The sequence below is a fragment of the Oryctolagus cuniculus genome, chromosome 9 (assembly GCF_051225735.1).
Source record: "Oryctolagus cuniculus isolate XC-2025 breed Fujian yellow rabbit chromosome 9, ASM5122573v1, whole genome shotgun sequence".
NCBI classification, from domain to species: Eukaryota; Metazoa; Chordata; class Mammalia; order Lagomorpha; family Leporidae; genus Oryctolagus; species Oryctolagus cuniculus.
In genome coordinates, this window is record NC_142875.1 from 37,135,607 (window position 1) to 37,163,174 (window position 27,568).

The 27,568-nt window shown below is 41.6% G+C and overlaps 1 protein-coding gene across 8 annotated transcripts; it reads left to right on the top strand.

The window, feature by feature from the left end:
- Window positions 1-1,193: 1,193 nt before the first annotated feature.
- On the top strand, window positions 1,194-13,241 carry COMMD6 (COMM domain containing 6). Of its 8 annotated transcripts, none has more exons than XR_016212823.1 (5): window positions 1,194-1,289; window positions 1,380-1,391; window positions 2,474-2,667; window positions 8,884-9,036; window positions 13,036-13,241. XR_016212823.1 is itself a non-coding variant. In XM_089303592.1 (5 exons), the coding sequence occupies exons 3-5, from the start codon at window positions 4,528-4,530 to the stop codon at window positions 13,084-13,086; spliced, it is 267 nt and encodes an 88-aa protein (XP_089159718.1). In that variant the 5' UTR covers window positions 1,194-1,289; window positions 1,380-1,391; window positions 4,464-4,527; the 3' UTR covers window positions 13,087-13,241. The 8 variants fall into 8 exon arrangements, 7 of the variants coding, with proteins under 7 accessions (XP_089159718.1, XP_002713034.1, XP_089159717.1 ...); XM_089303592.1 differs by lacking the exon at window positions 2,474-2,667 and adding an exon at window positions 4,464-4,590; XM_002712988.6 differs by lacking the exon at window positions 2,474-2,667.
- The last annotated feature ends 14,327 nt before the right edge of the window (window positions 13,242-27,568 follow it).

Genomic DNA, 27,568 nt, shown 5'->3' on the forward strand with positions numbered 1-27,568 from the left:
ATTAGAGGGAGCTCAAGTGTGAAAGGACTTGACTTGTCACTGCTGGCATTTATGGAGGCCGCAATCCAAGAAATGCAGGTGGTCTTTAGAGCCTGAGAATCACCATGTAAGACCATCAAGGAAAACGGGAACTGCTCAGAACTGAGTTCTGCCCACGACTTGAATGAGCCTCACAGCAGGTTCTCCTTCAGAGCTTCCAGTAGGGAATGGATAGTCCTGTGTCACTTTACCCCTGCAGGTCTAGATAATAGGCTCGAGAGATACAACCACTCCATTCAGCAGCAGCTCCTGATTAGGTTCTGGTTGTGGGTGGAATAGGAAGATTTTCAAGAATATTGTTGAAACAATTGGAGTACTTTTAACTTGACCTATTTATTAGGTAATCGTATTTTATCAGTGTTAAATTTCCTGCGTGTGGTTGAGGTGGCGATGTGGGATAATGTCTTTGGTCTGAGGAGATCGGTGCTCAAGTATTTAGGGATGAAGTATCATCATTACTATGTACGGAGGCAGAAATAAAGCAAATGTGTATAAAGGCTCATAACTGGGGAATCTAAATGAAGTGGTGTTCACTGAACTATTTTTTTCATCTTTCAATATATTTTTTTGTTTTTCAAAAAGCTGGGGAAAAAAAGTTTCCCTCTGCATATTCTGTGAAGAATGGATTTGCGAGTGGGAAGTCAGGAAGGAACTGCTAAGGTCGAGGGTTGGAATGGGAATAGACCCCAACCCTCTTCAAACACACAAGCCAGTAAAGTAAATCCAAGCGACGAAACCTCATCACGCAACTACAGCTCGCACAGGCATCTGTCTCACAGAGATAAGGTCCACGGGAGGACCTCTGGTCTCCAAGTTGCTTTCAAACTCGGTCAGGATCAACTACTCCTGCAGGCACAGTCTGCGCATGCTCAGAGTCTAGCCCGTGGGCCCTCCCAGACTGGAAGAGCCCACCTTTGCAGCCTACGATGGGGGAGGCAGCAGCATAAATTAAATAAGCCTTCCCTTCGCAAGACATCTTCCAAATCTACGGCCTTTTTAGCTCTACTTGTAATTACTTTGTTTCCATTTCTCTCCTTAGAACTGTGCTAATTGAGATAAAAGATGAGTTACGCATAGCTGTCGGTCTCCGCCTCCCCACTACGTCCACTGCGTGCGCCGGGCCATGAACATCAGGAAGAGGAAGCGGAAGTGTTAGCCGGGGGGCGGGGGTCCGGCGGTGTCCGCGCCGCGAGCCCTGGAATCCTGCCATGGAGGGGTCCAGCGAGCCGGTGCTGGATGCCAGCTCCAAAGTAAGTTCCGGCCGGGAAGGCGAGACGACAGAGGAGCTCTGGAGCGAGATCTGTCCCTAAATTGAGTTTTTTTTTTTTCTTCCGTTTCAGGTTACCGACCAGGTGAGTGAGTGGCCGCCCCGTCCTGTCGTCAGCCGGCCTCCCGTGGGCAGGGGGCGGGCCGCAGCACCGAGCCCGCCTCGCCGCCGGCGGACGGTGCCTCACCCAAGTCTGTGAGCCGGTGACCTTTAACCCGCCTTCCTGCCTGCTCTTTCCCCTTGCACCTGACGTGGTATCCGCTGCCACTGTGGTTTAAGCTCCGCCACCCACCCCATCCCGAAGAACTAGAGTAGGAGATACCCTACAGCAAAAGGGCTGAGATAAGAAATCTTGAGAATACAGAGTTTGAGAGAAGTCAGTTGGCTACTCTCTCTCATTTGCTTCCAACTGATCTTGCTCTTGCTTTTGAGGATACTGGAAGGTAGCAGAATGCAGGGAGATAGTAACACTTGCACTACCTGATTTGCTGTTGCCCGAGTTAGTGTATTTTTAAAATGTATTTCTTTGAGAGACAGAAGCCCATCTGCTGATTCACTCCCTCTGTGCCTTTAACTGCAAGGATGGCTGGGCCTGGATTGAAGCCAGATGTTCCTTGTTGGTAGCAGGACCCCAGTTACTTGAGTCAGCACCGCTGCCTCCCAGGGTTTGCATTCACAGGAGTATGGAGTCAGGAGCCAGAGTCTGGAATCGAACCCATGTACTCCAATATGGGATGCAGTCATCTTAACTGCTAGGTTAAATGCCCACTCTGATTTAGTGCAGTTTGATTTAATTTCTTAGAACTCATTTTCTCCATGCACTTACATCAAATCATGTGTAATCCTAAAACCAAAAATCCCAAAATCAAATTATACTAGATCAGGGGTTTGGGGAGCTGGCATTGTGGTATAGCAGGTTAAGCTTCAGCACCAGCATTCCATACGAGTGCTGGTTAGAGTCCTGGCTTTTCCAGTTCCAGTCCCACTCCCTGCCAGTGTACCTGGGAATGCAGTGGAAGATGGCCCACGTATGTGGACCCTGGCCACTTACATGGGAGACGCAAATGGAGTCAGAAGTCCAAATCCAATCTTCCTGTGCTTGTGGTGAGGCCAAGTTCTTTTTGGCATTTTTAGGAAATGACCTGTTTCTTTATCTTCTGCTCTTAGAGGCTTCTGAATTCTTGGCTGTGGCTGCTACTTCTGTTTTCGAAGCACATCATGCCAATCCCTGCTTCTGTAGTCACGTTGCCTTCTCTGATGTTCCCTCGTGATTCCATTGGATCCACCTGGATCATCCAGGAGACGCTTCTCTTAATATCCTTACTTTTGTCACATCGACAAAGTCCATTTTGTCACATAAGGTAGCATAGTCACAGTGTTTGGGAATTAGGGCATAGACAGATTTGCAGAACCCTCATTTAGCCTACTACACATGCCTTCCATGCAATGATTCCCTCAGAGGTTTTATGATAGTTTACATGAGAAAAGCCACAATAATTTATAAACAGACTGTTAAATTAGCCTGAGGGCTTAGCAGTTGCATGTCTACAGTTCAGGCACAGAGTTGGAAAATATAATTTTTAAAAAGATGACATTTACAATATTAAATAAATTACAGTGTACCTTGTGATAAATTAACAAAAAAGGGACAGATGTTTAGCCTAGTAAATAAGATGCTGGTTGAGACATTTGTGACCCACGTCAGTGTACTTGGGTTTGATTTGCAGCTCTGGCTCCAAACTCCAGCTACCCGCTCTTGCAGACTCTCCGAGGCCGAGGTGATGGTTCAAGTAATTGGATTCCTGCTGTCAACCTGGGAGAACTGAATTGTGTTCCCAATTCTTGACTTTGGCCGTGGCCATAGCAAGCATTTAGGGACCTCTGTCTACCTCTCAAAAAACAAAAAAAACAAATAAACTAAAGATGTTTAAAACTTTTATGAATAAAATTATTAAAAAAATTATAGACTTCTAATTTCTGGTCGAACACAAAAGGAGTTTGGAAGTCATCACTGTTCAATCAAGAAGTAAAAGCTGAACAAACTGAAAAAATGACTATTTTTGGATCTGTCAGAGAATTGAGGTCATAGAGCAAACCTCTGTTCCCTGAATCAGAAACAGGCCTAAGAGTACAGAGAATCACCATTTACCAAGGAGAAGCTCTGCAGAAACCAGTGCCTGAAGTTCAGCTGACAAATCGCTGTAGGCCCAGTGTGGATGAGTCTGAGAATTAAAAAAGCGGAGGGACCCCCCATGCTTTTGTGAGCTTCACCTAAAGAATGTGTTGAGGACTGTTAATAAGAGCAAAGTCTGAGAAAGTTTGGACTTTTTCTAGGAAAATTAGCTAAGTTGTATTCGTAAGAACCAGTCGTGGTTCTGGAATTTAGACTTTTTCAAAGCTTTTTCTTATGAAGTATGATCTGCTTAATCTCAGCTCTACTCTCTTTAAAAAGTTACTGAGATTCCGTTTGCTACCACCTGGTCCAAGCCGCTATCCCATTTTCTAGGCTGCTACAATAGCCTCTCAGCTGGGTCTCCTGCTTTCTCTGTTTAACCTGAGTGCCCCATCGGGCAGTGGTGATGTGCCTTTTGCAGTCTAAGTGAGCCTTGTGCTCTGTGCTGCTCACAGCTTTTCAAGAAAGAGATTCCCTTCACATTATAACAAAGTCTCAAATGTTTACCTTGACCTACAGGAGCCTTCCAGAGATGATCCCTCACCATTTACCACTCTTGCCCCCAGCTCATGCCTTTCCTGCCACAGGCTTCATTCCTCCAACGCACCAGGCTCGTGTGCTTCTCCCGCTGTCCAGAATAGCCCTTTCTCCAGATAGCCTGTCATCTTCTCCTCAGAGACCACAGTCCGGGCAGAGATCGCCCTCAGCCTGTATAGCATTCCTTGTCACTCTGTTACCTTACCCTACTTTTTTTCCACACTGTGACGTGTCCTACAGCTTCATTATATTTTTATTGTTTGTCTTCCCCACTAGACTGAGAATTCACGGGGTCAGGAGTTTTGTTTTAATCTTTATACCCCCAATGCTTAGGACATAGTATTACTCAGTCAATTGTTCCTGAATAATGGGGACTCTTGTGCCTTACTCAAAACACAGGAGTTGTTCATTTGATCTTTTTTGTTTTTTGTTTTTTGTTTTTGACAGGCAGAGTGGACAGTGAGAGAGAGACAGAGAGAAAGGTCTTCCTTTGCCGTTGGTTCACCCTCCAATGGCCGCCGCGGCTGGCGCACTGCAGCCGGCACACCGCGCTGGATCCGAAGGCAGGAGCCAGGTGCTTATTCTGGTCTCCCATGGGGTGCAGGGCCCAAGCACTTGGGCCATCCTCCACTGCACTCCCTGGCCACAGCAGAGAGCTGGCCTGGAAGAGGGGCAACCGGGACAGAATCCAGCGCCCCGACCGGGACTAGAACCTAGTGGCTGGCGCCACTAGGCGGAGGATTACCCTAGTGAGCCACGGCGCCGGCCTTCATTCGATCTTAAAGTGATGATGGTTTTATCTTAGCAATAATGTCAGCCTCCATATCAGTTAATTTTCAGTATAACTCACCACAGATAATTTCTTTACCTTGGTATTTGCTTTTTGGTTGTTTTTCTTTGTATTCTTTTAACTTTCATTTTTAAATATTTTTACTAGCTTTTTTTCTTTGCATATAATCCTTTGTAAACCACTTTCTCCATTCTGCAAGAATTTGGGGACTGCCATGCATTTTGTTTCAGTGCTAATACTCCATATTGGTGTGTGCTCTTCTGATTTTTTTTTCTTTTGTCTTCTCAAAATCTTTCATGCAGTTGGTTCCTATTTAAGACTAAACCATCTTTATTAGAAGATTTGCTTTTATTTGCATTTCAGTATTGAGTTTAGAACTTTGGAAATTCTAATGTCATGTACTCAATCCTTGCTGTCTTTCATTATGAATATTCACTGCACAATAAATGTCTTGCTGGTAGCACTCCTTATGTCTTCACCTGATAGTCTCACTGCTCTGCTGGGCAGTGGAGTCCAACATTGTGCTCCTCAGTTGCTTTTCTGCTTGAAGTATTCTAAATGACCCAGTTTTATCTCAGATCCTGGGAGTCAAATAGACAATATTTTACTCTACTGTTTTATTGTGTGAATGGAACTACTTCCATCAAGGACTTCTGCAGGCTAAACAAGGTTAAAAGTAAGACATTTTGGCTTTTATTTTTGAATATTACTGTTGAACTGAAATAAAAACTATCTCTATTTACGAACTACTATGAATTCTATTTTTAGATTGTTAGCCAAATATGAACATTCCTATTTAGATTTCCCTAACATCACCTCTTAGTGATAACTTTGTGCGTAAAATACGTAGAATCTTGCTTGATCCCTGATAGCAGCATTCTCCCGTCATCCTATGGTTGTATCCCATAGCTATGTTGACTGTCTTCAAGATCTAGTATGCCTCCTTCTTGGGATCAGTTTAATCCTGCTTGTTGGATACTTAAAACTTCATGCTTGTATTATTCTGTTCTACTGCCACCAGGTGAATATATCTCACCAATATTTTGATATCATTCTCTTTACTAAGAAGTTTTCAGTGAGTTCTCATTGCCTACAGGAAAAGTTAAGTTAAAATGGCTTAATGTTCAGATGCCAGCACCACAGGCCGGGGCCCTAATCCACTGTGCCACAGCACTGGCTCCTTGTTGAATTCTTTATCTAGTGGAAGGTTAAGCTTGTGATTAAAACATAAATTGAAAGTGTGTCATTGTAAAAATTAATTAAAAGAAAAATAAGGAAGGAGGGTAGAGTGGGAAGTATCATTATGCTGTTAAAACTGTATATATGAGGCCGGCGCCGTAGCTCACTAGGCTAATCCTCCGCTTTGCGGCGCCGGCACACTGGGTTCTAGTCCCGGTCGGGGCGCCGGATTCTGTCCCCAACATTCCAATATGGGATGGAGGCATCCCAAGCAACAGCATAATAAGCTGCACTACAATGTCTTACCTAAACTTACTTTTTAATTTTACTTTTTGGGAACATTTTAAAGTACCCTCATATATACAATAGACAGTTTTAACAGATCATTTTAAAGTGAACCTTGTCTAACCACGGTCGAAAGTCAAGAAATGGAGCATTCCCAGTACTCCCAGAAGTCCACCCCATCCTTCTATAGCCACTCTTACTTCTGCCATTCAAGAGGTGTGATTATCTTTTTGTGGTAATTATATTCTCTTACAGCCACCTGCTCCTCACGTTTAAGTGAATGGAATAGCATAACTTTTCATTTTTAAAAAACATTAAAAATATTTTGGTGTTGAATGTAACTGAAGTTTATTCATTTTCATTGTTGTGTAACATATTTCTTTTTACTGATGAACATTTGTGGTGCTTCTAGGTTAGGACTATTATGAATAAAGCTGTGTGTATGAGTCTTGTGTACAAGTGTCCCTAGTAGAATTGCTGGATCACGGTTCACATTACTTCACTTTTCCTGGAAAAAGCAGTTTTCCAAAAGATGAGTCCAGTTTAGACATCCATCAACAGCATGTGACACTGTCATTGCCTCACATCCTTCGTACCCAGCACTTGGAATTGTCAGACTTACTTTTTTGCCATTTTGGTAGGTGTGTAGTAGTTGGTATCTTATTGTGGTTTTACTTTGCATTTTTCTGATTGCTGATGAAGGTGAGCACCTTTTTGTTTATTAGTCATTTATAGTATTTCTGTGCCTATCTATTATCCTTTCTCTTTGTGTAGAGAACTTTTATTTAAAATGATTGTGTACATTTTTTTACGTATTAAGGATGTTAACCTTTTATCAGCACCTCTCTGGCCCTAAGGCTGTAGCAGATTGGTCTAGAGTCATTCTAAGAGAGGAGGAAATTTTTTTCTCCATACCAATCTCATCTTTTGTAAAAAAGTGTATTAAAAAGCAAAGCTTTTTGGTCAATATGAGTGTGGTAGCAAAAGTTATCAGCATTTTTTTGAGTGGTTGGTGTGTATTAAGTACGTGTTCGCCCTTTGGAATCATGACCAACAAAATTCTTCCATCTGTGGTTTTGTTTTAGAGTCAGTATTAAGAGTTGGATTTAGGGGTAGGTGTTTGACCTGGTGGCTGAGCTGCTGCCTGGGACACTGGCATCCCATATCAAAGTAGAGTGCATGAGATCACGTCTCACTGCTGCTTCCAGTCCAGCTTCTTGCTAATGTAACCCAGGTACAGTTGGTGATGGCTGAAGTGCTTGGGTCCCTGCCACGCACATGGGAGACCTGGATTGAATTCTTGGCACCAAGCCTGGCCCAGGCCCAGGTGTTGACTTTTGGGGAGTAAACCAGAGGATGGAAGAGATTTTTTTTCTCTCCCCCAACTCCATCTATTTACCTCTGTCTCTGCCTTTGAAATAAAATTTTACTAATTATTAGAAGAAAAAGATGCATTTATCCAATTATTTTTTTTTAAAGATTTATGTATTTATTTCAAAGGCTGAGTACAGAGAGGCAGAGAGAAAGAGTTCTTTCTGCTGGTTCACTCCCCAGATGGCCTCAATGGCTGGAGCTGCACTGATCAGAAGCCAGGAGCCAGGAGCTTCCTCTGGGTTTCCCACGTGGGTGCAGGGGTCCAAGGACTTGGGCCATCTTCTGCTTTCCTAGGCCATAGCAGAGAGCTGGACTGGAAATGGAATAGCCGAGACTCAAACCAGCGCCCATATGGAATGCCAGCTGAAAGGCAGTGGCTTTACCTGCTACGCCATAGCGCTAGCCCCCCAGTCATGTTTTGTACCATGGCAACACTGAATAATCATTGACAGGACCTAAATAAAAAGGATTGAGGGAGTCAATAGTCAGTAAGCCTGTGTCTTTGGAATCAAACAGACTTTGGTTTCAGAGTCTGAAAATGTGTGCCTTTGTACATATTACCTACTCTCTGAAGTTATATTTTGTCATCTGCAAAATGGAATAACCTATTGATACCTCTTTCTTTGGTGATCCAGTGAGGTATTTCATACTGGTAAACTGTATAGACATCACCTGGAGAGTTCCCTTCATGAGCACTGACCAAATGTAGAGCCACCTTATCACTCTTTACGCTAATGTTAGGCTTGACTTGTGGGCGATGGGGAAGCAAGAAACTGGAATGATTGCTGTGAGTGCCACCATCACTGTGAAGATGATAGCCATCTTCTATTCAGGACTTTTGGAGTATGGAACAGGAAAGCATGTATGTAACAGGAAGTAAGGGGATAGATACTCCAAAGCATTTAGAGTCCTTTTAAGTGCAGGAACAAAATGTGAAATCTGCTACCTCATCTTCCTTCTATTTCATTATACACCCACGGGAGATATTCTCGGCTTTTCACTTTTTTCTTTTTGCCTTTATAGTGTTGCTTTCTGTTTATATTCCTATTAGTTTGTATCCCTATTACCTCTCTTTTCATTTGATTGTTTTTTCTCTAGCAGCTGTAAAATGAAGATTTTTCTTTTCCTGTGACCATCATTGAAACTAAGAGTTAAGTGTGAGAGCAGTAATATTGAGTTAAGTATCTGCATTGAAGGCAGTGTGATTACTAATTATTACTTTGTACTGTTTTATTAAAGCTTATAGATTTTCAGTGGAAACTTGGTATGGCTGTGAGCTCGGACAGTTGCAGATCTCTTAAGTACCCTTATGTTGCAGTGATGCTGAAAATAGCAGATCATGCTGGCCACGTAAAGAGCAAATCCTTTGAAATGACAATTCCACAGTTTCAGGTTTGTGATTTAACTCATTCTATTTTAGTTCTTTTTTCCTTATCGCTGCTTAAAAAGATACGTGAAATCTTTCTTAAGGGAAAAATCTTAATTGTTTCTATTTGCAAGTTCATATGCTTTAAATTTATTAGTATACACAAAGATGTAGATTTGTGTTCTTTGGGAATTTAATAAATTATTTTCAGTATAATGTTCTGAATTTGTCTTCTGTGACATTTGGTCACTTTAACAGTATGCCTTTGTGTGATTAGGGAATTTTTGTCTTCTGAAACAGAATATTTACTTTGCTTGTAAGTAATTTATGCTTATTCCTTCAGGTTTAAAATGCAATAATGATAAGTTTAATGAAAATTTTCTTTGAATAGCATTGACTAAATTTTCTGACTAGTGTTTACAAGGTAAATATTAGAGCAACTGTACTCATTGGCTGGTTTTATCAACTAGAGGTTTAAGTAACTAAGCTGTGTGTGTGCCTCTTTCCTGTAACCAAGGAGGTTAAAAGGGTTTCCTTTTCAATGTGCACACCTGGAGGTCTGTTGTCCTTGACTAATTTAACTGCCCATACACTTTTGTTTTGTTCTTTTGTTCCCAGTTAGAACTCTAGGAAAAGTCAGGTACTCCAAGAAAAGCAACCATAGTAATAAAATGGAAATAAAATATGAATTACTTATAATACTAAAAATACATTAGTCCTAGGCTTTTTTAAAAAAAAAAATCTCACTGACACTGTGGCTTAGAAGGCTAAGCCTCTGCCTGCAGTGCCGGCATCCCATATGGGTGCCAGTTCGAGTCCCAGCTGCTCCACTTGGAATACAGCTCCCTGCTAATGCACCTGGGAAAGCAGCAGAAGGTGACCCAAGTGCTTGGGTTCCTGCACCCACATGAGAGACCCAGAAGAAGCTCTTGGCTCTGGCTCCTATCTTCAGCCTGACCCAGCCCCACTGAGGAGTGAACCAGTGGATAGAAGATCTCTTGCTCTCGCTCTCACTTTCTCACTCCCTCCCTCCATTCCTCCCTCCTTCTCTCTCTGTATCTCTGCCTTTCAAACAAATAAATAAATCTTCGAAAAAGAAAAAGAAAAATCTCCTCATATATATTCTTTATAAAACTTTTTATTTCTTTTATAGACTTTAGTTTAAAAACATTTTTATTTATTTGTCTTTGAAAGGCAGAGAGAGAAAGAGAGAGAAAGAAAAAGAAGCAAATAGAGTGCTAGATTCAACCCCCTGATTCACTCCCAAAATGCTAACAATGGCCAGGCCTAGGCAGGGCTGGGCTGAAGCTTGTACTCAATCCAGCTCTCCTACAGCGGTGGCAGGAGCCTTATCACTTGGGCTATTACCTGCTACCTCCTAGAACCTGTACCAACAAGAAGCTGGAGTCAGTAACCAGACCCCGGCATTGGATTCAGGCACTGTGATAGGAAGCAAGGTATTTCAACTAGCATTCTACCAGCCAGCCTAATACCTACCCCCTGTAAGCTGTATTTTAAGGAGTTTCTTTTCTTTTGGTTAATTTTTTTGAAAACAATTAGTGCTCACTTTAAAAATAATAGTCATAAGTTTAACATGTTTACTGTTGATGAATGTCTTATGAGCAATTGGGGCTTGGTGAAAAGGAAATAAGTGGTGTATATTACACAATGTGAGTAGTCTTCAATTGAATATAAAGACCAAACCGGCCGGCGCCACGGCTCACTAGGCTAATCCTCCGCCTACGGCACTGGCACCCCGGGTTCTAGTCCCAGTTGGGGCGCCAGATTCTGTCCTGGTTGCTCCTCTTCCATTCCAGCTCTCTGCTGTGGCCCAGGAGTGCAGTGGAGGATGGCCCGGGTCCTTGGGCCCTGCACCCGCATGGGAGATTGGGAGGAAGCACCTGGCTCCTGGCTTCAGATCAGTGCGGCACGCCAGCCGCAACATGCTGGCCGTAGCGGCCACTTAGTGGGTGAAACCAACGGAAAAAGGAAAAAAAATCACAGATGAGACAACTCTTTTTTCCTATTTTTATTTAGGTAATATTGCCAAACTAAAATAATATATTTTAAGGTATACAACATGATGATTTGAGAAATGTATATATTATGGAATGATTACTGCAATCATACAGTTACTCTTTTTTTGTATGTGCATGTGGGGAAGAAATTTAAAATTTACTCTTTTAGCAAATTTAAAGTGTACAGTGTTATTTTTTTAAGATTTTTTTTGTTTGAAAGAGTTAGAGAAAAAGAGAGAGAGGGAAAATCTTCCATCTGCTGGTTTACTCCCTAAATGGCCAACTGAAATTCCATCTGGGTCTCCCATATGGGTGCAGGAGCTAAAGCACTTATCTTCTGTTGCTTTCCTAGGCACATTAGCAGGGAGCTGGATCAGAAGCAGAGCAGGGGGCAGCTTAACCTGTTGCACCACAACGCTGGCTGCAAGTATACAGTATTATTAACTAGAGTCACCATGTAGTATATTAGACCCCCAAGAACTTAATCTTCTTTTTAAAAAAATTATTTATTTATATATTTACTTATCCGAAAGGCAGATAGCCTGGGGTGGGTCACACCAAAGCTGGGAGCCAGCAGCTCCATCTAAATCTCCATGGATCAAGAGCCTAAACAATTGAGCCATCATCTACTGCCTCGCAGGTACATTAGCAGGAAGCTGGATCAGACGCCTGGAGTAGCGTGGACTTAAACCAGGTGCTCCAATATGGGATGCTGGAATAGCAGGTGGCAGCTTAACCCATTGTACCTCCATGCCTGCTCCACCTTTGTTCATTTTATATCTTAAAGTTTTTTTTATACCCAGTAACTTCCCATTTTTTCCAAGCCCCAGCTGCTAGAAACCACTGTTCTAATCTCTGCTTCTAGCTGTTTGACTTTTTAGTTTCCACATACAAGTGAGATCATATTGTATATGTCTGGCTTATTTCACTTTGCATAATGTCCTTTACAGTCATTCATATTGTGACAAATGGTAGGATTTCCTTCCTTTGTATGGATGGATGATATTCTATTATATATTTATGATTTATATACATATATTCTGTATACATAAAGAACACTTTCTTTAGTGGGAAACTCTTTTAAAATGGTTTTTACATAGCTTACAGCCAACCACACAGCCGGTCTGTTGGTCTCATTATGTGGTTTAGAGCTAACAACATTCTTGGAACTTTCAATTTATACCTTTGTGGTAGCTGAAATTTTAACCATCAAAATACATTTTTAAAGAAATAGTTACACCTGGCTTCATCCCATAGCAAATTTACATATAAATTAGAATAAAATATACATGTTGTTAGATACCAAGATAGAAAATTAATACCAAATCAGAAGGAAAATTCAAAAAAGTAAATCATTAGACAGTATCCTGATTGTTGAGCTAAGTGAAGTTTGCCTCCTACCTTTGTGGCAGTCATTGGAGAAGAAAGGAAAAAAAAAATTGTTTATCTTTCTCTTAGCTGAGATTTTAAAAAAGAAGATGGCATGTGCAGGAGAACCATTATACCAGCTCAATTTTTAAATGACAACAAAATAAATTAATACAGTATAAGCCATTGTCATTGTTGGGTCTCTATTACTATAATTGAATTCATGATTTTAAACAGTCTAGCCCTTCCCACTCTGAAATGCAGGCTTTCCCTTGACTTAAAAAATGACTTGAGGCCAGGAACCCAAGATATATTTGTCTTTATCTTCAGTGTCTAAGACAGTGCTGGGTATTTAATGAATCTTTCTGGTATGATCTTCAAAAAACTTTATTTTAGGCTTTTTAAAAAAATTTGTCATAAGCTCATTATCCAACTCTATAGTAGCATTTTTGCTTGACTACAAAACTGCACCTTTTGTTCTTGAGAGCAAGTCTCCATAGTTGAGGATGTAGCATTAAAATGCAAAACTTATATGCTATATAACCTCTGGTATCTAACCTCTGGTTAGATATACTTTAATAAACTACTGAAATATCTTCTAAAAGTAAAGTTAATATTATTTTCCCCATTTCTCTCCAGAATTTCTACAGACAGTTCAAGGAAATTGCTGCAGTTATTGAGACTGTGTGAAAACTGATTATCTCATGGATAAATTGCCATCATCATCCTAAAGTCATGGACTTCACTTGCTGCAGCGACTGCATAAGGTTCAAGTCATATTTATTGAATGAATATTGCACTTCTGTTCCTTTTTTTAAATAATAAAAAAATCAGACAAGCACAAATTCTGTACTAGTGATCAGTGCACAGCTTTTTGATGTTCTGAAAGTGACTGAATTGGACACATGGAAGTGTGTACTTTGTGAATTATACTTCGATTTAAAAAACCAGACAATTTAACTGATACTGACTGCCACATCTGTTTATACATTAGAACAATAGTTTTTAAACTTTGAATACTTTCTATAAATGAAACTTTATAAATATGTGAAATATATACAAATCAGAAAAGTAAATCTTTTAAAAATTTTTCTAGTTGGAAAGCAGAGGCCCCTGCCTCCCCACCTCCCCACCCCCACTGACACACACACACACACACACACACACACCCCTTCCAGCTGCTGATTCACTCCCCCAAAATGGCTGCAACAGCCAGGGCTGGTTCAGGCCAGAGCAAGGAGCCTAGAACTCCATGTCTCCCACGTGGGTGGCAGGAATACAAGACCTGAAACCATCATCAACTCCCTCCCATGATGCATGCGCAGGAAGCTGGATTGGAAATGGAGTAGCTGTGACTCAAACTGGTCACTGTGATGTGGAATGTGCATGTCCCAAGGGGCAGCTCAACCCACTGTGACAGTGCCAACCCCAGAAAAGCAGGTTTTTTTTTTTTTTTTAAGTTGATTTATTTGAAAGGCAGAATGACAGAGAGAGAGAGAAAGAAGGAAGGATCTTTCCTCTGCTTCTTCACTCCCCAGATGCCCAAAATAGTTGGGCTGGGCGGGTCTAAGGGTAGGAACCAGGAACTCCCTCCAGGTCTCCCACCTGGGTTGCAGAGATCCAAGTACCTGAGCCATCATCTGCCTCCTAGGGTGCTCCCCAGCAGGCAGCTGGATCAGAAGCAGAGGCAGGCCTCCATCCCAGGCACTCTGATGTGGGATGTGCACATTCTAAGCCTGCTGTACCACACAAGCCCCAGGAAACTAGATTTTTTATTTAAGTAGCTAAATATTAACTATGTAACATTGACTTAGTATAAAGACAATCAACAAGAATGAGGCGTCTTTTCTCAGACATTTGGAATTGGGTTAAGATGGACCACTGCTCCCTTTAGCCTAGCATTCAGTTGTTTCTGTGACTAATATTTGCAGAGCATTCACTACCAGTAATGTCTGGTGTTTGTAGCACAAAGCAGGACATCACCTAGAGGCCATTGTACATACAAGTCTGCCATGTGTGGTATATCTTCCAAGCATGTACACTGTGGTTATGGCTGCTAGCCTTTTTGCCTCTCCTATTTCCACACTTGTACCTCTCATTGGTAAGGTTAACCCAGAACCTTTAGACACAAGAATGTGGTCACTTCAGTCTCCATGCTTTTACCACCTATAGAGGGGAGATTTAGAAGAGCAAGAATGGGTTGGGTGTTCTTAGTCTGTTGCTAGATATAGGACTCATTACGGTCTTTTTGCAAACAGTTACACATATCCTATGGAAATCTCAGTCTAGAAATTTCAGTCTAGGAATATATTGAATGAAATAAAGCACTGATATGTAAAGAAATTTGGGGAGAACTACCTAAATGTTTAATTGTTTCCTTTTGGTACACAAGAAGGCTGCTTTTCCCAGCCTCCCTTGCAGTTAGATCAGAACCACCTGGTTGTAGACAATGGGAGCTGGATAGGAGTGTCCTAAACTATAGCCAGTCTTGGTCATACATTATTCCTTGCCAGTTTCCAAGTGAATTACCAGGGTGCTGGATTAGAAGTGGAGCAGCTGGCACTGTGGTATGGGATGTGGGCAACCGAAGCAGCATCATACACATCACCCACCCTGGTAACTTAATTTTATAAAATACTTGAATAGAATTCTTCTCAACAATTAAAAAATTTACTTTAAATACTTAGAAGCAATTTTTTTTTAGAATATTTAGGTTTATAGAAAAATTCTGGAGACAGAACAGAAAGATCCCATATATTTCACACCCAGTTTCCCCTATTAGCAACATTTTATGTTGGTATAATACAATTATAATTAATGAACTAATATATTAAGTTTCTTTAGGTTTTACATAATACCTTGTTCTATTCTAGGATCCCATCCAGAGTACCACATTGTATTTAGTTGTCAAGTCTCCTTAAGCATCTCTTGGCTATGAAAGTTTCTCAGCTTTTCCTTGTTTTCGATGACCTTGACAGATCTGTTGAGTAGTTGGCTCAATTGTTAATTGATATGATAATAACATTAACTGAGTTCAGGTCATCATCATCACTGATCCTAAAGAAAGCTGAGCATTGAGGCCTGACCTTTCTCAGCAACAGATTTTTTTTTTTCTTTTCAACTTCTAAATTCTTAATGTTTTCAAAATCTAAAATACAGAACAAATGTAGCACCCAGTTCTTTATTTCTAACCCCATTGTCCAATCCAAAAGTCAGGGCTCCTGGGAGAAATGGATGATTTTAGGTCTGGGGCAGCAAATGACAAGATGAGCCTGGAACACCTCATAGTGTTGGAAAATAAGAGAATGCTCCAAAAGGGAGGAGGGTGAGATATGTCAGAGAGGCACGGGAAGTCAACTGAAAGGGGCCCCAAAGGAAAAGTTGTAAAAATTTCAACAAGGAAAGAGTATTCAGTGATAACCCCAAGTGTCCAGAAGTCCATCCTGATAAAGAAAATGATTGGATAAATTAGTAAATGAGGTAGAAGAGGCAAACTTCCCTCACAGCTTTCCAAGTAAAGTGTGTAGGTGCTCCGTCAGAGAGGAGAAGCGTCGTGATTCCCTGCTTCTTAAGGGTGGGCTGCAGCTCGTGACTTCTTAGACTAACATCGCCATGTAGAAACATGATGAGCACTGTTACAGGCAGGGGATCAAGGTTGCCATCAACAATCATAAATCATGGTTCTGGTATGTGCTCTTGATAAGATGTGAACAAAATGACACTTTATTTATGTGATCTTCCTCCTCGAACACATAACTGGTCCAGAAAAACATCAGAAGAATCTCAATTGAGGGGTGTATTAGTAAACTTACAATATAGGTTAGATAAATTTATTCATTCAAAAGGGAGAGTGGAAGAGAGAGAGACAGACACACACACACACACACACACACAATATTGCATCCCCTAGTTTATTACCCGAATGCCTGCAACATCCAGGGCTGGGCAAGTCCAAAGCCAGAGCCCAGAACTCCAGCCAGGATTCCACAGGGGTGACAGGAACCCAAGCACTTGGGCTATTGTGTGGCAGGAAGCTGGACTAGAAGTGGAGTAGCCAAGACTTGAACCAGGCTCTCTGATACACACAGCTAACTGGCTGCATTACAACACCTGTTTCTGTCAGCTTTTTCTTTTGATATAATGAATACCTAAAGAAAGCATTTATAAAGAGAAAAGTTTGGAGCTGGCATTGTGGTGTAGTAAGTAAAGCCACTGGCTGCAGAACCAGCATCCTATAGGGGCATAAGTTTGAGACTCAGCCGCTCCACTTCTGATCCTACTCCCTGCTAATGCGCCTGGGAAAGAAGTGGAAGATGGCCTAAGGACTTGGGCTCCTGCACCAAGGTGGGAGACCTAGAAGCTCCGGGCTCTGGCCTTTGGCTTGGCATAGTCCTGGCTGTTGTGGTCATTTGGGGAGTGAATCAGCCAATGAAAAGATTCTTTGTCTCTCTCTCTTTCTCTCTCTGCAACACTGACTTCCTGACTTTTTTTTTTTTTAATTTGACAGAGTTATAGACAGTAAGAGAGAGAGACAGAGAGAAAGGTTTTCCTTCTTCTGGTTCACTCCCCAAATGGCTGCTACGGCCGGCGCTGCGCTGATCTGAAACCAGGAGCCAGGTGCTTTCTCCTGGTCTCCCATGCGGGTGCAGGGCCCAAGCACCTGGGCCATCCTCCACTGCCTTCCCGGGCCACAGCAGAGAGCTGGACTGGAAGTGGAGCAGCCGGGACTAGAACCCAGCACCCATATGGGATGCCGGTGTGCAGGTGGAGGATTAGCCAAGTGAGCCATGGCACCAGCCTGCAACACTGACTTTCTTTTTTTTTTTTTTTTTTTTTGACAGGCAGAGTGGACAGTGAGAGAGAGAGACAGAGAGAAAGGTCTTCCTTTTCTGTTGTTTCACCTGCAATGGCCGCTACGGCCGATGCGCTGTGGCCGGTGCACCGCGCCAATCTGAAGCCAGGAACCAGGTGCTTCTCCTGGTCTCCCATGCAGGTGCAGGACCCAAGCACTTGGGCCATCCTCTACTGCCTTCCCGGGCCACAGCAGAGAGCTGGACTGGAAGAGGAGCAACCGGGACAGAATCCGGCGCCCTGACCGGGACTAGAACCCGGGGTGCCGGCGCCGCAGGTGGAGGATTAGCCTATTGAGCCGCAGTGCCGGCCCACAACATTGACTTTCAAATAAATTTTAAAAAGGGAGAGAGAGGAAAGGTTTAGTTAGCTGACCATTCTAGAGGTTCACAGTCCAAGATCAAGGGATCCCCACTTGATAAGTCTCGGATGAAAGTGTTCTTTCTAGCAGGGTCCCAAGGGGACACAGAGCATCACATGTGAGATGGGAGGGCACATATATCTATGTCTAAGTGTACTCACAAGGCTGTCAGTACTTAATTATAGGGGTCTCATCCTAATGACCCAATCAAATCACTTTGCAAAGACCCCACCTCCAAACACCATAATTTAATTGTTTCTACCCTTTTAGTACCATAACCATAAAACTGTGGGAACCAAATCTCTGAGGTTCGGCAACAAATATTCAAATTGTAGCAAAGGGCATCCTACAGAACTTGCAAAAAATGCACTTTGGCAACGGAAAAAAAGAAAAGTTCCATAACTGTTGGAAAGAAAACAGGTATCTGAGGGCAAATACTTTCTCCTCTAAGTGTTAAGATAAAGGAATATATGGAATATTATTTGAATGCAGAATATAGTAGTTTATTACTAGAGGCATCTTAGAGCCTCTAGTCAAAAAGGAAAAAAAGGGGCCAGCGCTGTGGTGCAGCGGGTTAACGCCCTGGCCTGAAGCGCCAGCATCCCATTTGGGCGTGGGTTCAAGTCCTGGCTGCTCCTCTTCCTATCTAGCTCTCTGCTATGGCCTGGGAAAGCAGTAGAAGATGGCCCAAGTCCTTGGGCCCCTGCACCCACGTGGAAGACCCAGAACAAGATCCTAGTGCCTGGCTTCGGATCGGCACAGTTCTGGCCGTTATGGCCAACTGGGGAGTAAGCCATCAGATGGAAGACCTCTTTCTCTCTGCCTCTTCTCTCTGTGTAACTCTGACTTTGAAATAAAATAAATAAATCTTAAAAAAAAAAAAAAGATTACTTACTTTTACCTGTTCCTTAGCTAAGCAAGTAGTGGACATTCTTGTCTGAGATCCAAGCAAGTTGTGACTTGAGTGAGAACTTGGTGAGCAGGGATTTCTGGACTGGCTGGTGAAAGGAGAGGAAATTTGGACCAACTTCATACTTAAGACCCCCCAAAGCACAGGCAACAAAAGCAAAACTAGACAAATGGGGGTATATCAAACTCAGAAGCTTCTGCACAGCAAAGGAAATGAATAACAGTGAGAGGAGACAGCCAACAAAATAGAAAAACATATTTGCAAGCTATCTATCTGACTAAGGATTGACATCCAGAATATATCAGTAACTGAAAAAACTTAACAAAAAAAAAAAAAGTCAAGAAATGGACAAAGACCCTCAAATGACATTTCTCAAAAGAAGAAGTGCAATGGACAACAAATATATGAAACATGCTCAGTATCACTAGTCATCAGGGCAATGCAAATCAAAACCTCAATGAGATATCACCTCACCCTTGTCAGAATGACTATCATCTGAAAGACAGAAAATAACAAATACTGGTGAGGATATGGAGAAAAGGGAACTCTTAATATACTATTGGGAGAGAATGTAAATTAATATAGCTACTGTAGAAAATAGTGTGAAGATTTCTTGATAAACCAGAAATAGACTTGCCATATGATCTAGCAATTCCACTCCTGGATTTATACCCAAAAGACATGAACACATTGTATCAGAAAGGTACCTGCACCACCATGTTTACAGCAGCACTGTTCACAATAGCCGAAATATGGAATCAAGCAAGGTGTCCATCATCAGATGAGTGGATAAAGAAAATGTGATATATAAATATATATGTATACACACACATGTGCACACACAATGGGATATTATTCAGCTATTAAAAAGGATGACATTCTACCATTTGCATAAAAATGAATATGACTGGAGGACATCATATTGAATGAAATATGTTGGACACAGAACAACAAATACTGCATGTTCTCTTACATTTGGAAACTAAAGTTGAAAAAAAATGCAAGCAAAAACAAAAAGGAACAAAATGCCTGTGTGTATCAATATTGCTGCAACTAAAAACATTGCTTTACATGTTTGTCAAACTAGTATACTACTATAGTTTTAATAATCTGTGATTATTGCAATGTTTACTGTGTATGGATAAAATGGACATATTTTCATTTTATTATTGTTTACAACCCTTTCCTATACTTCCACTGAACTAGGACTTTTTGTTTTTACTTGTTGATCTCTTTATTTAGTGGGCCATTAAGTACTTGATGGTAATGTAAATTAATAATGTTTTCTCAAAAATCAAAAATGGAAGGAAAGAACGAAGGAAGGAAGGAAGGAAGGAAGGAAGGAAGGAAGGAAGGAAGGAAGGAAGGAAGAAAAGGAAGAAAGTGTGAAGGTGGGAGGATGGGAGGAAGGAAATATATTCTTAGAATTAATCTATGAACTACATTGTATTTTTTCTCTTTGTATTAAAATCACATTAATATGAAAAAAAGAAAAAAATAGGAAGAGATTATGCAATAACAAAATTCTATCAATGACAATCATGTTAAAACTATTATATGTACTCAAACATGAATGCAAAATTCATTACTGTAAACACAAAATAATTGTTTGACATTGCAGTCTTCTTTTTTCTCTTTTTATTTGGTCATTCTATAGTGCTGGACAAATATTTTCAAAATTAGAGATTTTGACATTTACATAGAGACTTGGTATTTCCCAGCAAATGAAAATATAAATTTCAGGGAAAACATGAGATAATAGTAAGGGGACTGTGAACATTGCTGAAGGGAGTATGCATGGGTACAGCCACTTTGGTAAATGATATGGGTTTTCTTGTAAAGTTGAATTATGTATGTCCTGTGACTCAGCAGTTCCACTGCCAAACTCATTTCTCTTCAAGGATGTTCATAGCTCCTGGTTCACAATAGCTGAAAACTGACAACTGCCCAAATGACCATCAGGAAAACTGACAAATAGTGGTATATTTCCATAATGGATGATTGTACTGTCCATAATCAGTTATCAGTTAGTTTAAAGTACACACAAAATCAGAAATGAATCATAGTAACATCATTTCATATATATATGTGAAAACTTATCCAATAAATAAACGAAGGAGGAGAATTAAAAGCAAAATTGAGGACAATGGTTGCCTCCCGTCCACAAATAGGGAAGAAGTTAGGGACAGAATATAAGAGGAGCCCATAGTAGATAGAAACTACTGGTAATGTTCAAGTTTTCAGATTAATAGATTCATATTTTTATATTGATAAATTAATAAAAGAGGGCTTAGACCAAAAATGAAAGTGCACACTAAGCCAAGGACTATGATTAAATAATTAATCCAAGTTTTCAATTCTGTGTTTCTGAAGATAAAATAAGCAAATAACCATATAACAAAATTTATGACATACAGCATTTTGCTATGGATATTGTAGCTATTTGTGTTAACAGAACTCATTGGGTCTACCAACCAATATCCAGAGCTTAGCTTTGTAAGTCAAGAAACTCAAGCTGCTAGTGGTCTTATCTCAGGAGGAACGTTTCACCCTGACCAATTTCAGTGAAGATTGATTATATGCTTAGAAGTCCTACTTGTTTTATCATAATGAAAAATGTAATGGCTGTGCCATTTGTTCATTCAGGAACATTTATGGAACATCTCTTCTGTTCCAGACAAATCACTAGTCACTTAGAGGTGAATGTGACAGTTTCACAGGATTAATAATCTCCTGAGAAACTCAAACATTTAATAACTCAAAATCATAAAACTCAGTTGATCAGCATATTAATTTCCTTATACAATGTGATAGAGGGGAAAAATTATTCATTTTGAAGACTAAACAAATGGAATTATCTATGTGACCTTGGGCAAGAAGTCTTCACCATACCTGCTTTCCAAATTCCAATGTTGCTATGGACCAGTAACTGCTGTTTCTCATCCACCTCTTTCCAAATGTGAATCCTGCTTGTGTTATCCCTTATCTACCAGTGTGTATACTGGTTGTAAAAGAGGTTGGAAGATCTATTGACTTTTGGTCTCTGGGTTGCTGTACAACATGAATTTACATTTAAGTATTTTACATCAAATGGAAAACGTATTTTTTTAAGATTTATTTATTTGAAAGAGTTACACAGAGAGGAGAGGCAGAGGGAAAGAGGTCTTCCATCGGATGGTTCACTCCCCAATAGGCCACAACAGCCGGAGCTGTGCTGATCTGAAGCCAGGAGCCAGGAGCTTCTTCCGGTCTCCCACGCAGGTGCAGGGGCCCAAGCACTTGGACCATCTTGTACTACTTTCCCAGGCCATAGCAGAGAGCTGGATTGGAAGTGGAGCAGTGAGGTCTCGAACCGGCATCCATATGGGATGCTGGCGCTTCAGGCCAGGGCGTAAACTGGCTGAGCTGCATATACTTTTATAAAGACGTGTTTTCTAGGTGTGGGAAGAAGAGCGTTATGGAGGCCAGAGGGGCTGTTCCTGGCAGAGACTGCCAGCTATTTCCTTAGCTGAAAAATAGGAAAAGCAGCTCCTTAGGGTTGCTGTTAAAATTAGATGTTACATGTAAAACACAGGAAAACAGGTCAATACTCTTAAGAATTCTAATCAGAAGGATGCTCAACGAACACAAAATCAGAAAATGGGAAATTATGCAAGCCAGGTAGAGCCATCTGCATAAAATATCTCTGCCCAGCAGGTCCAAGTCCGTCTAACAGCTGGTCAGCCTTGTCTCACCTTCCTGTAGGGCTTAGGAGACACACTAATTCTCAGCCCTTGGCTTTCTTTTCCCAATATTAACCGCTTGCTTCCTTTTTTTTTTTTTTTTTCACATACTTTCTCTCCTATCGTATCACAGACTCAATACTCCTCTTTCACGTCTATGCTATCTTCTTACATGGCTTATTTGAAAAATTGTCTGGCAATAGTAAGAAGGGCTAGAAAAATACTCAAGAAACTAGGCCACATGAAAAACATCAACAGGAAAAGGGTAAACCAAAGGTGAGCCCAGCACAGAGAAATGTATGTACGGGGTACCATCCTGGACAGTGTGTGTCAGATGGATTGCAACTCATAGACTGACAATGAGTTTTCTGAAGTTCAAACAAACAATAAACAAACCCCCAACCACTCACTGTAGTCACTGCATGTAAAAGCAAACATACAGTGCCAGATAAACTTAATTTACTTAAGGAAAGAGATCCTCCCAGAGAGTATTCCACAGTGAGTCACATGTCATCATGGACAACATCCTGACACCAGTTAAATGTGTCAGTGGCCTGTGGTTGTGATGGTGCAACCACAATTAAAATGAATTGCAGCTGTAGTCAGTTGTTACAGCATCTTGTTGCTTCTTGAATCACAAGGTTTAGGGTATCCCTACACTTTCATTAGTAATACACGCATTTAGTATTTATCATGCTAGGGTGCAAACTACTGGTCCTCAGAGCAAATGAGTCCAAGTAGTTTAAGGGATCATGCTGGTGGTCATTCTGTAGGAGAGCTCCCAGGGCTAGAATACAATTTAATTCACTGGAAGAAGACAACCAGCGAAGGGAAAACACACGTGGGGCGAAGTCCAGCTGCCAGCTGCCAAGAGTCCTCTCCTAGTGGAGTCCCAGGACATGCTTCATTCTTCAAGCAACACGGTATGATATGGTGTGTGAAATGTGCCAACCGCAATTGGTGGACACTCAACACCACATTTTATTGGGGACTGGTCACAAAGGCACCCTCTGTCTGGCATGTGCCCCAGTTTCAGACTCTCAGAAGCAAAGCAGGTGTTTGCCTAAACAATACTGGTTGTACAAACAGTTCAGGTATAGCGAGACAGTCATATCTGTTACCTTTGGAATTCTTTAGAAATCAAGTTCCCAGAAGCCCACTGAGGGCCAACCTTGTAAGCAGGCCGTTTTGAGGATAACCAGTTAAGGGGCTTGCATTGTGGTACAGTAGCTTTAGCTGTCAACTTGGCATGCCAGAATCCCCTATCAGGGTGCCTGTTCAAGTCTCAGCTACCCTGCTTTGCTCCATCTCCCTGCTAATTCACCTGGGAAAGCAGAAGATGATGGTCCAAGTATGTGGGCCCTTGATGCCCATGTGGGAGACCTGGATGGAGTTTCTGATTCCTGGTTTCAGCCTGTTTTGGTCAGCTGTGATCATTTGGGGAGTGAACCAATGGATGGAATCTCTCTCTCTTTCTCTGTGTGTCTCTTTTGCTGTCTCTGTCACCCTGCCTTTCAAATAAAGAAAGAAATCCTTTAAAAAATGATAAGTAGTAATGACTGCTGTGTAAACACTTTTATTCACAAGGACAACAATACAATTTTGGAGGTATCTTGCTGTATGGCTTTTTATGTATTACTTTACAAATGATCTGCTCTTGTGCTACTTCATTAATATTAACCTATCATAAATTCTGTTGAATGAAGGATAACTGTATTCCAGTATAGATTTTGCCCATATATTCTACTATGTTTGTCAAGAATTCCAGAATTTAAATATTAAACATTTTAAAACTTGAATAAGGTATTTGTTATGGGCGTCATCAGTTGAATGAAAATTTTACTATTTCATGTGACATTCTCAAATGAGTGTGCTGATTTTAGTAGGGCCTAAATTTGATAAGGGAAATACTGCAGCTGCTGATTTAACCTCCGCTTCATAGCACACAGAAATACTGAGTATAATGGATTGCATCTCGTGATGAACTTGCTCTTGATTTATGTTCTTTTGAATTACAAGCGTCCCAGGAGAAAGAGGCTATTAATCTTTGGCTAGTTACTATTTCAGCACAGGAAGAACATTCATTAAGGAAAAGCACTTACATGTCTTACTGTGTTTCACATTCTTGTGCCACGGGAAAGGGCAAAGGAGTATCACTCTGTGCTTAAAGCACTGTTATTATCAAGACAATAATGGCAAGATGTAAGGGGACCTCAGATTCTAAGCCACGATGAGGCAGACAATAAGTTTGAGGATTCGGACAGATATTAACATTCTGGTCCACAAGAGTATCCAACTGAATGTCCAGGATAGTAGTCAAATCGAGCCGTATACGATGCTTTTGATGCAGATACTAGATAGTATTGGCCCTAGTCTCCTAGATAACATATTGATGCTGGATCTTGTCTTGAGGGTTTCCCAACCCCAGCCCCTGAGCAAAATAAACTTCCACCCATAAGTATCCCCAAGACTGACTCCCACTTTGCTTCATCAAAATTCCCCAAAGAACACAGTATTGCTGACCAAAGGAGGACCATAAGCATGGGAGACCAATCTGAGACTTGCATTCAAGCTAAACACGCATCTCTCAACCCCAACTTCAATCTGCAAGATCCTTTGCCCTCAACCCATCCAGAAGCCAAGAATGAAGGGGCAGGTGCCCAGCTTTTTTCTCTCTGTTTTGCAAACATCTATGCTTTTCCATCACTCTGATGTCAGCGATTGGCTTGCTGCACATCAAGTGAGAGGACTCAGACCTGGTGGGTCCCACAACAGCAGACAATGCTAAAGCAGGTAGACCCTGGTTCCTCCCTCCTTCTAGTACATACAACCACCCTAAAATACTATAGAAATGTCTGCATTTCAAGATGGCAAGTGGATTTTTTTTTTCATTTCCATCTAAACATGCCAACCACAGTGGTAGGGGAGGGGCTTGCTTTCTGATATAGACAGCTAATCATTTGTCAGTTGTATTCTTGGTGCTTGTACCATACCAAACAGAAACCAAGAGACAAGGATAGATACCGAGATGAATAAAAGTGACCATGCCATTGAGGATCTAAGAATCTATGGCAGCAGCTTTCCAACCAAAGAATGTGTATAAGGAAGTATTTGCACTGCTGTTATGGCAACATTTTTTTTTTTTTAAAGGAAAGGGTTTATTGGTAGGGAAACTTGACAGACTGGAGGGAAGGGGCAAAGAAGGAAAAGAGGGAGAAGGATAGTTAGAGAGAGATCAAGGGAGAGAGAGAGAGAGAATCGAGAGAGGGAGAGCCACATGTTCAGGAACAGGTCCTCTTAAAACTTTGCCGGGGGTGGGCCAGGCAAGGAAGTAGGAGCAATGAATCCCATTAGGATGAGGGTGGAGCTGACACTGGTGAGTGGACCATGGGGTTACCTGGCTTTCTGCAATGGCAGCGTGGGCTACAGCCAACAATGTTGTCAGGGTGTAGATCGCACCATGGATAAGACTGCGCCATTTTACTAACATCCCCCGCTTTTGTTCTTTATAAAGCAAAAGTTGTATGGGATTATATTAGCCCCAAACGTCCAAAAGGGGTAGAGGCACAATGATCTGTCTTTACAGCTACTTCCTGCTGACATGGGGCAACGAGGTACTTTCTATGGCATGGGGCGATGTCTCAAGCCGCTGTCTCCTGGGCGGGGAGCCGAGTATATCCCTGTAGCAGCATTTGGTTAACTGCCTGGTTGGTGAAGGCTTTGGTTTGCTCCAATATCACCTCCTGTAAAAACTCAGACAGACACGGTAGTATAAAAGACAGGGTCAGAATAGCAACCAGCAATCCTAAGAGCAGCATTAACCAAGTAATGAGAGGATTTCATAGAGAGGAGATGTGGGGTGTGTGTCTCTGGACCCTTGTGAGGACTGTTTGATGGACATGGTTTAAAGCTGATCCCAACCAAGATTGAGAGAAAGAACCGCTTATCTCTTGCAGGTGGAGGGCTTTGTCTGTGAAGAAAATCCTGAAAAATCACACAACACTAAGTGGGGGAGAGGACCATCAATACACACAGGTCGAGAGTAGAGCCACTGATGCTAAAGTAGAGGCTATGATTACAAAGGAGTGTGGCCTCAAGTGGGCTAGATAGGGTCTAGAACAAAGGACAGAGTCATTATTGGAGAACCGAAGAAAACTGCTGTCTAAACATGAATACATTTTCTGATTGAGAGGCAAATAGAACCTGACACAAGGGGCCTGATAATAATCTGGTGAGCTTTAAGGCCTTGTCAGTTGTGAGGCCGACCTTATCTATCTCTTCACATAGGGTGTGGACCTCCTTGGGGAAGGCACCCTGTTGACTCCCATTATCTAGCTGGCCTGGGAGGAGAGCTGGCCAGGTAAAGGCAGGTGGCAACTCTAACAGGAAGTTTACAGTTCTGCCTGCAATGTTGCTGACCCTACTTGGCCGTCCCTTCAGCAGCAGTGGTTACATTGGAAGCTGGGCGGAGTGAAGGACTTTTCAGCTTGGAGCCAGCAAGATTTGTGGGTCTGTCCTGGGTGTCCTTCGACTCCAGGGCAGTTTCTCTTCCCGTGATACACTCTTGGCTGGCAGAGCTGCCAGGGCTCTTCATAAGCTGATTTCCTGCAGCATTATTCATAATAGCCACAATGTGACAACCTAAATGTCTATCGGCAGATGAGTAGATAAAGAAAATGTGGTATTCTTACAATGGAATATTGTTCAGCCTTAAAATGAAAGAAATCCTGCCACATGTGACAATGCAGATGAGCTTTGAAGACATTATGCCAAGTGAAATAAGCCAGTCCAAGAAAGACAAATACTGAATGATTCTCTTTATGTCAGATATCCAAAATAGCCAAATGGGGATGGGCATTTGGCACAGTGGTTAAGATAACAGTTCAGATGCCCATATCCCATATCAGAGTGCCTCGATTTGAGTCCTGGCTTTCTTCCGTTTCCATTGGAGGTAGCAGATGATGGTGCCAGTAGCTGGGTCCTTGCAACCCACGTGGAAGACCCAGAGTGAGTTCCTAGCTCCTGGTTTCAGCCTGGCCCAGCCCTGGCTGCTGTTAGCACTTGAACAGTGAACTAGCATTCATTCTCTCTCTCTCTCTTCCTCTCTCTCTCTCTCTGTTCCTTTCAAATAAAACAAAAATTCACAAATATAAAATAAAATCGTAAAAATAAATAAATAAAAAAAAAAATAGTCGAGAACACAGAAACAGAAGCAGAGAATAAAGTGATGATTGCCAAGGGCTAGGCAGGGAGGGAGATGGGTAGTTGCTATTCCGTAGGTATAATATTTCAGTTATACAAGATGATTAAGTTCTGGATAACTGCTGT

What these genes read in the sequence shown, in the direction of transcription:
- COMMD6 (XM_089303590.1), top strand. Translation starts at nt 1,248, where the DNA reads ATGGAGGGGTCCAGCGAGCCGGTGCTGGATGCCAGCTCCAAA. An exon ending in AGTCCATTTTGTCACATAAG is followed by an intron (nt 2,668 to 3,033) that starts GTAGCATAGTCA and finishes TTTGATTTGCAG; the next exon opens with CTCTGGCTCCAAACTCCAGC.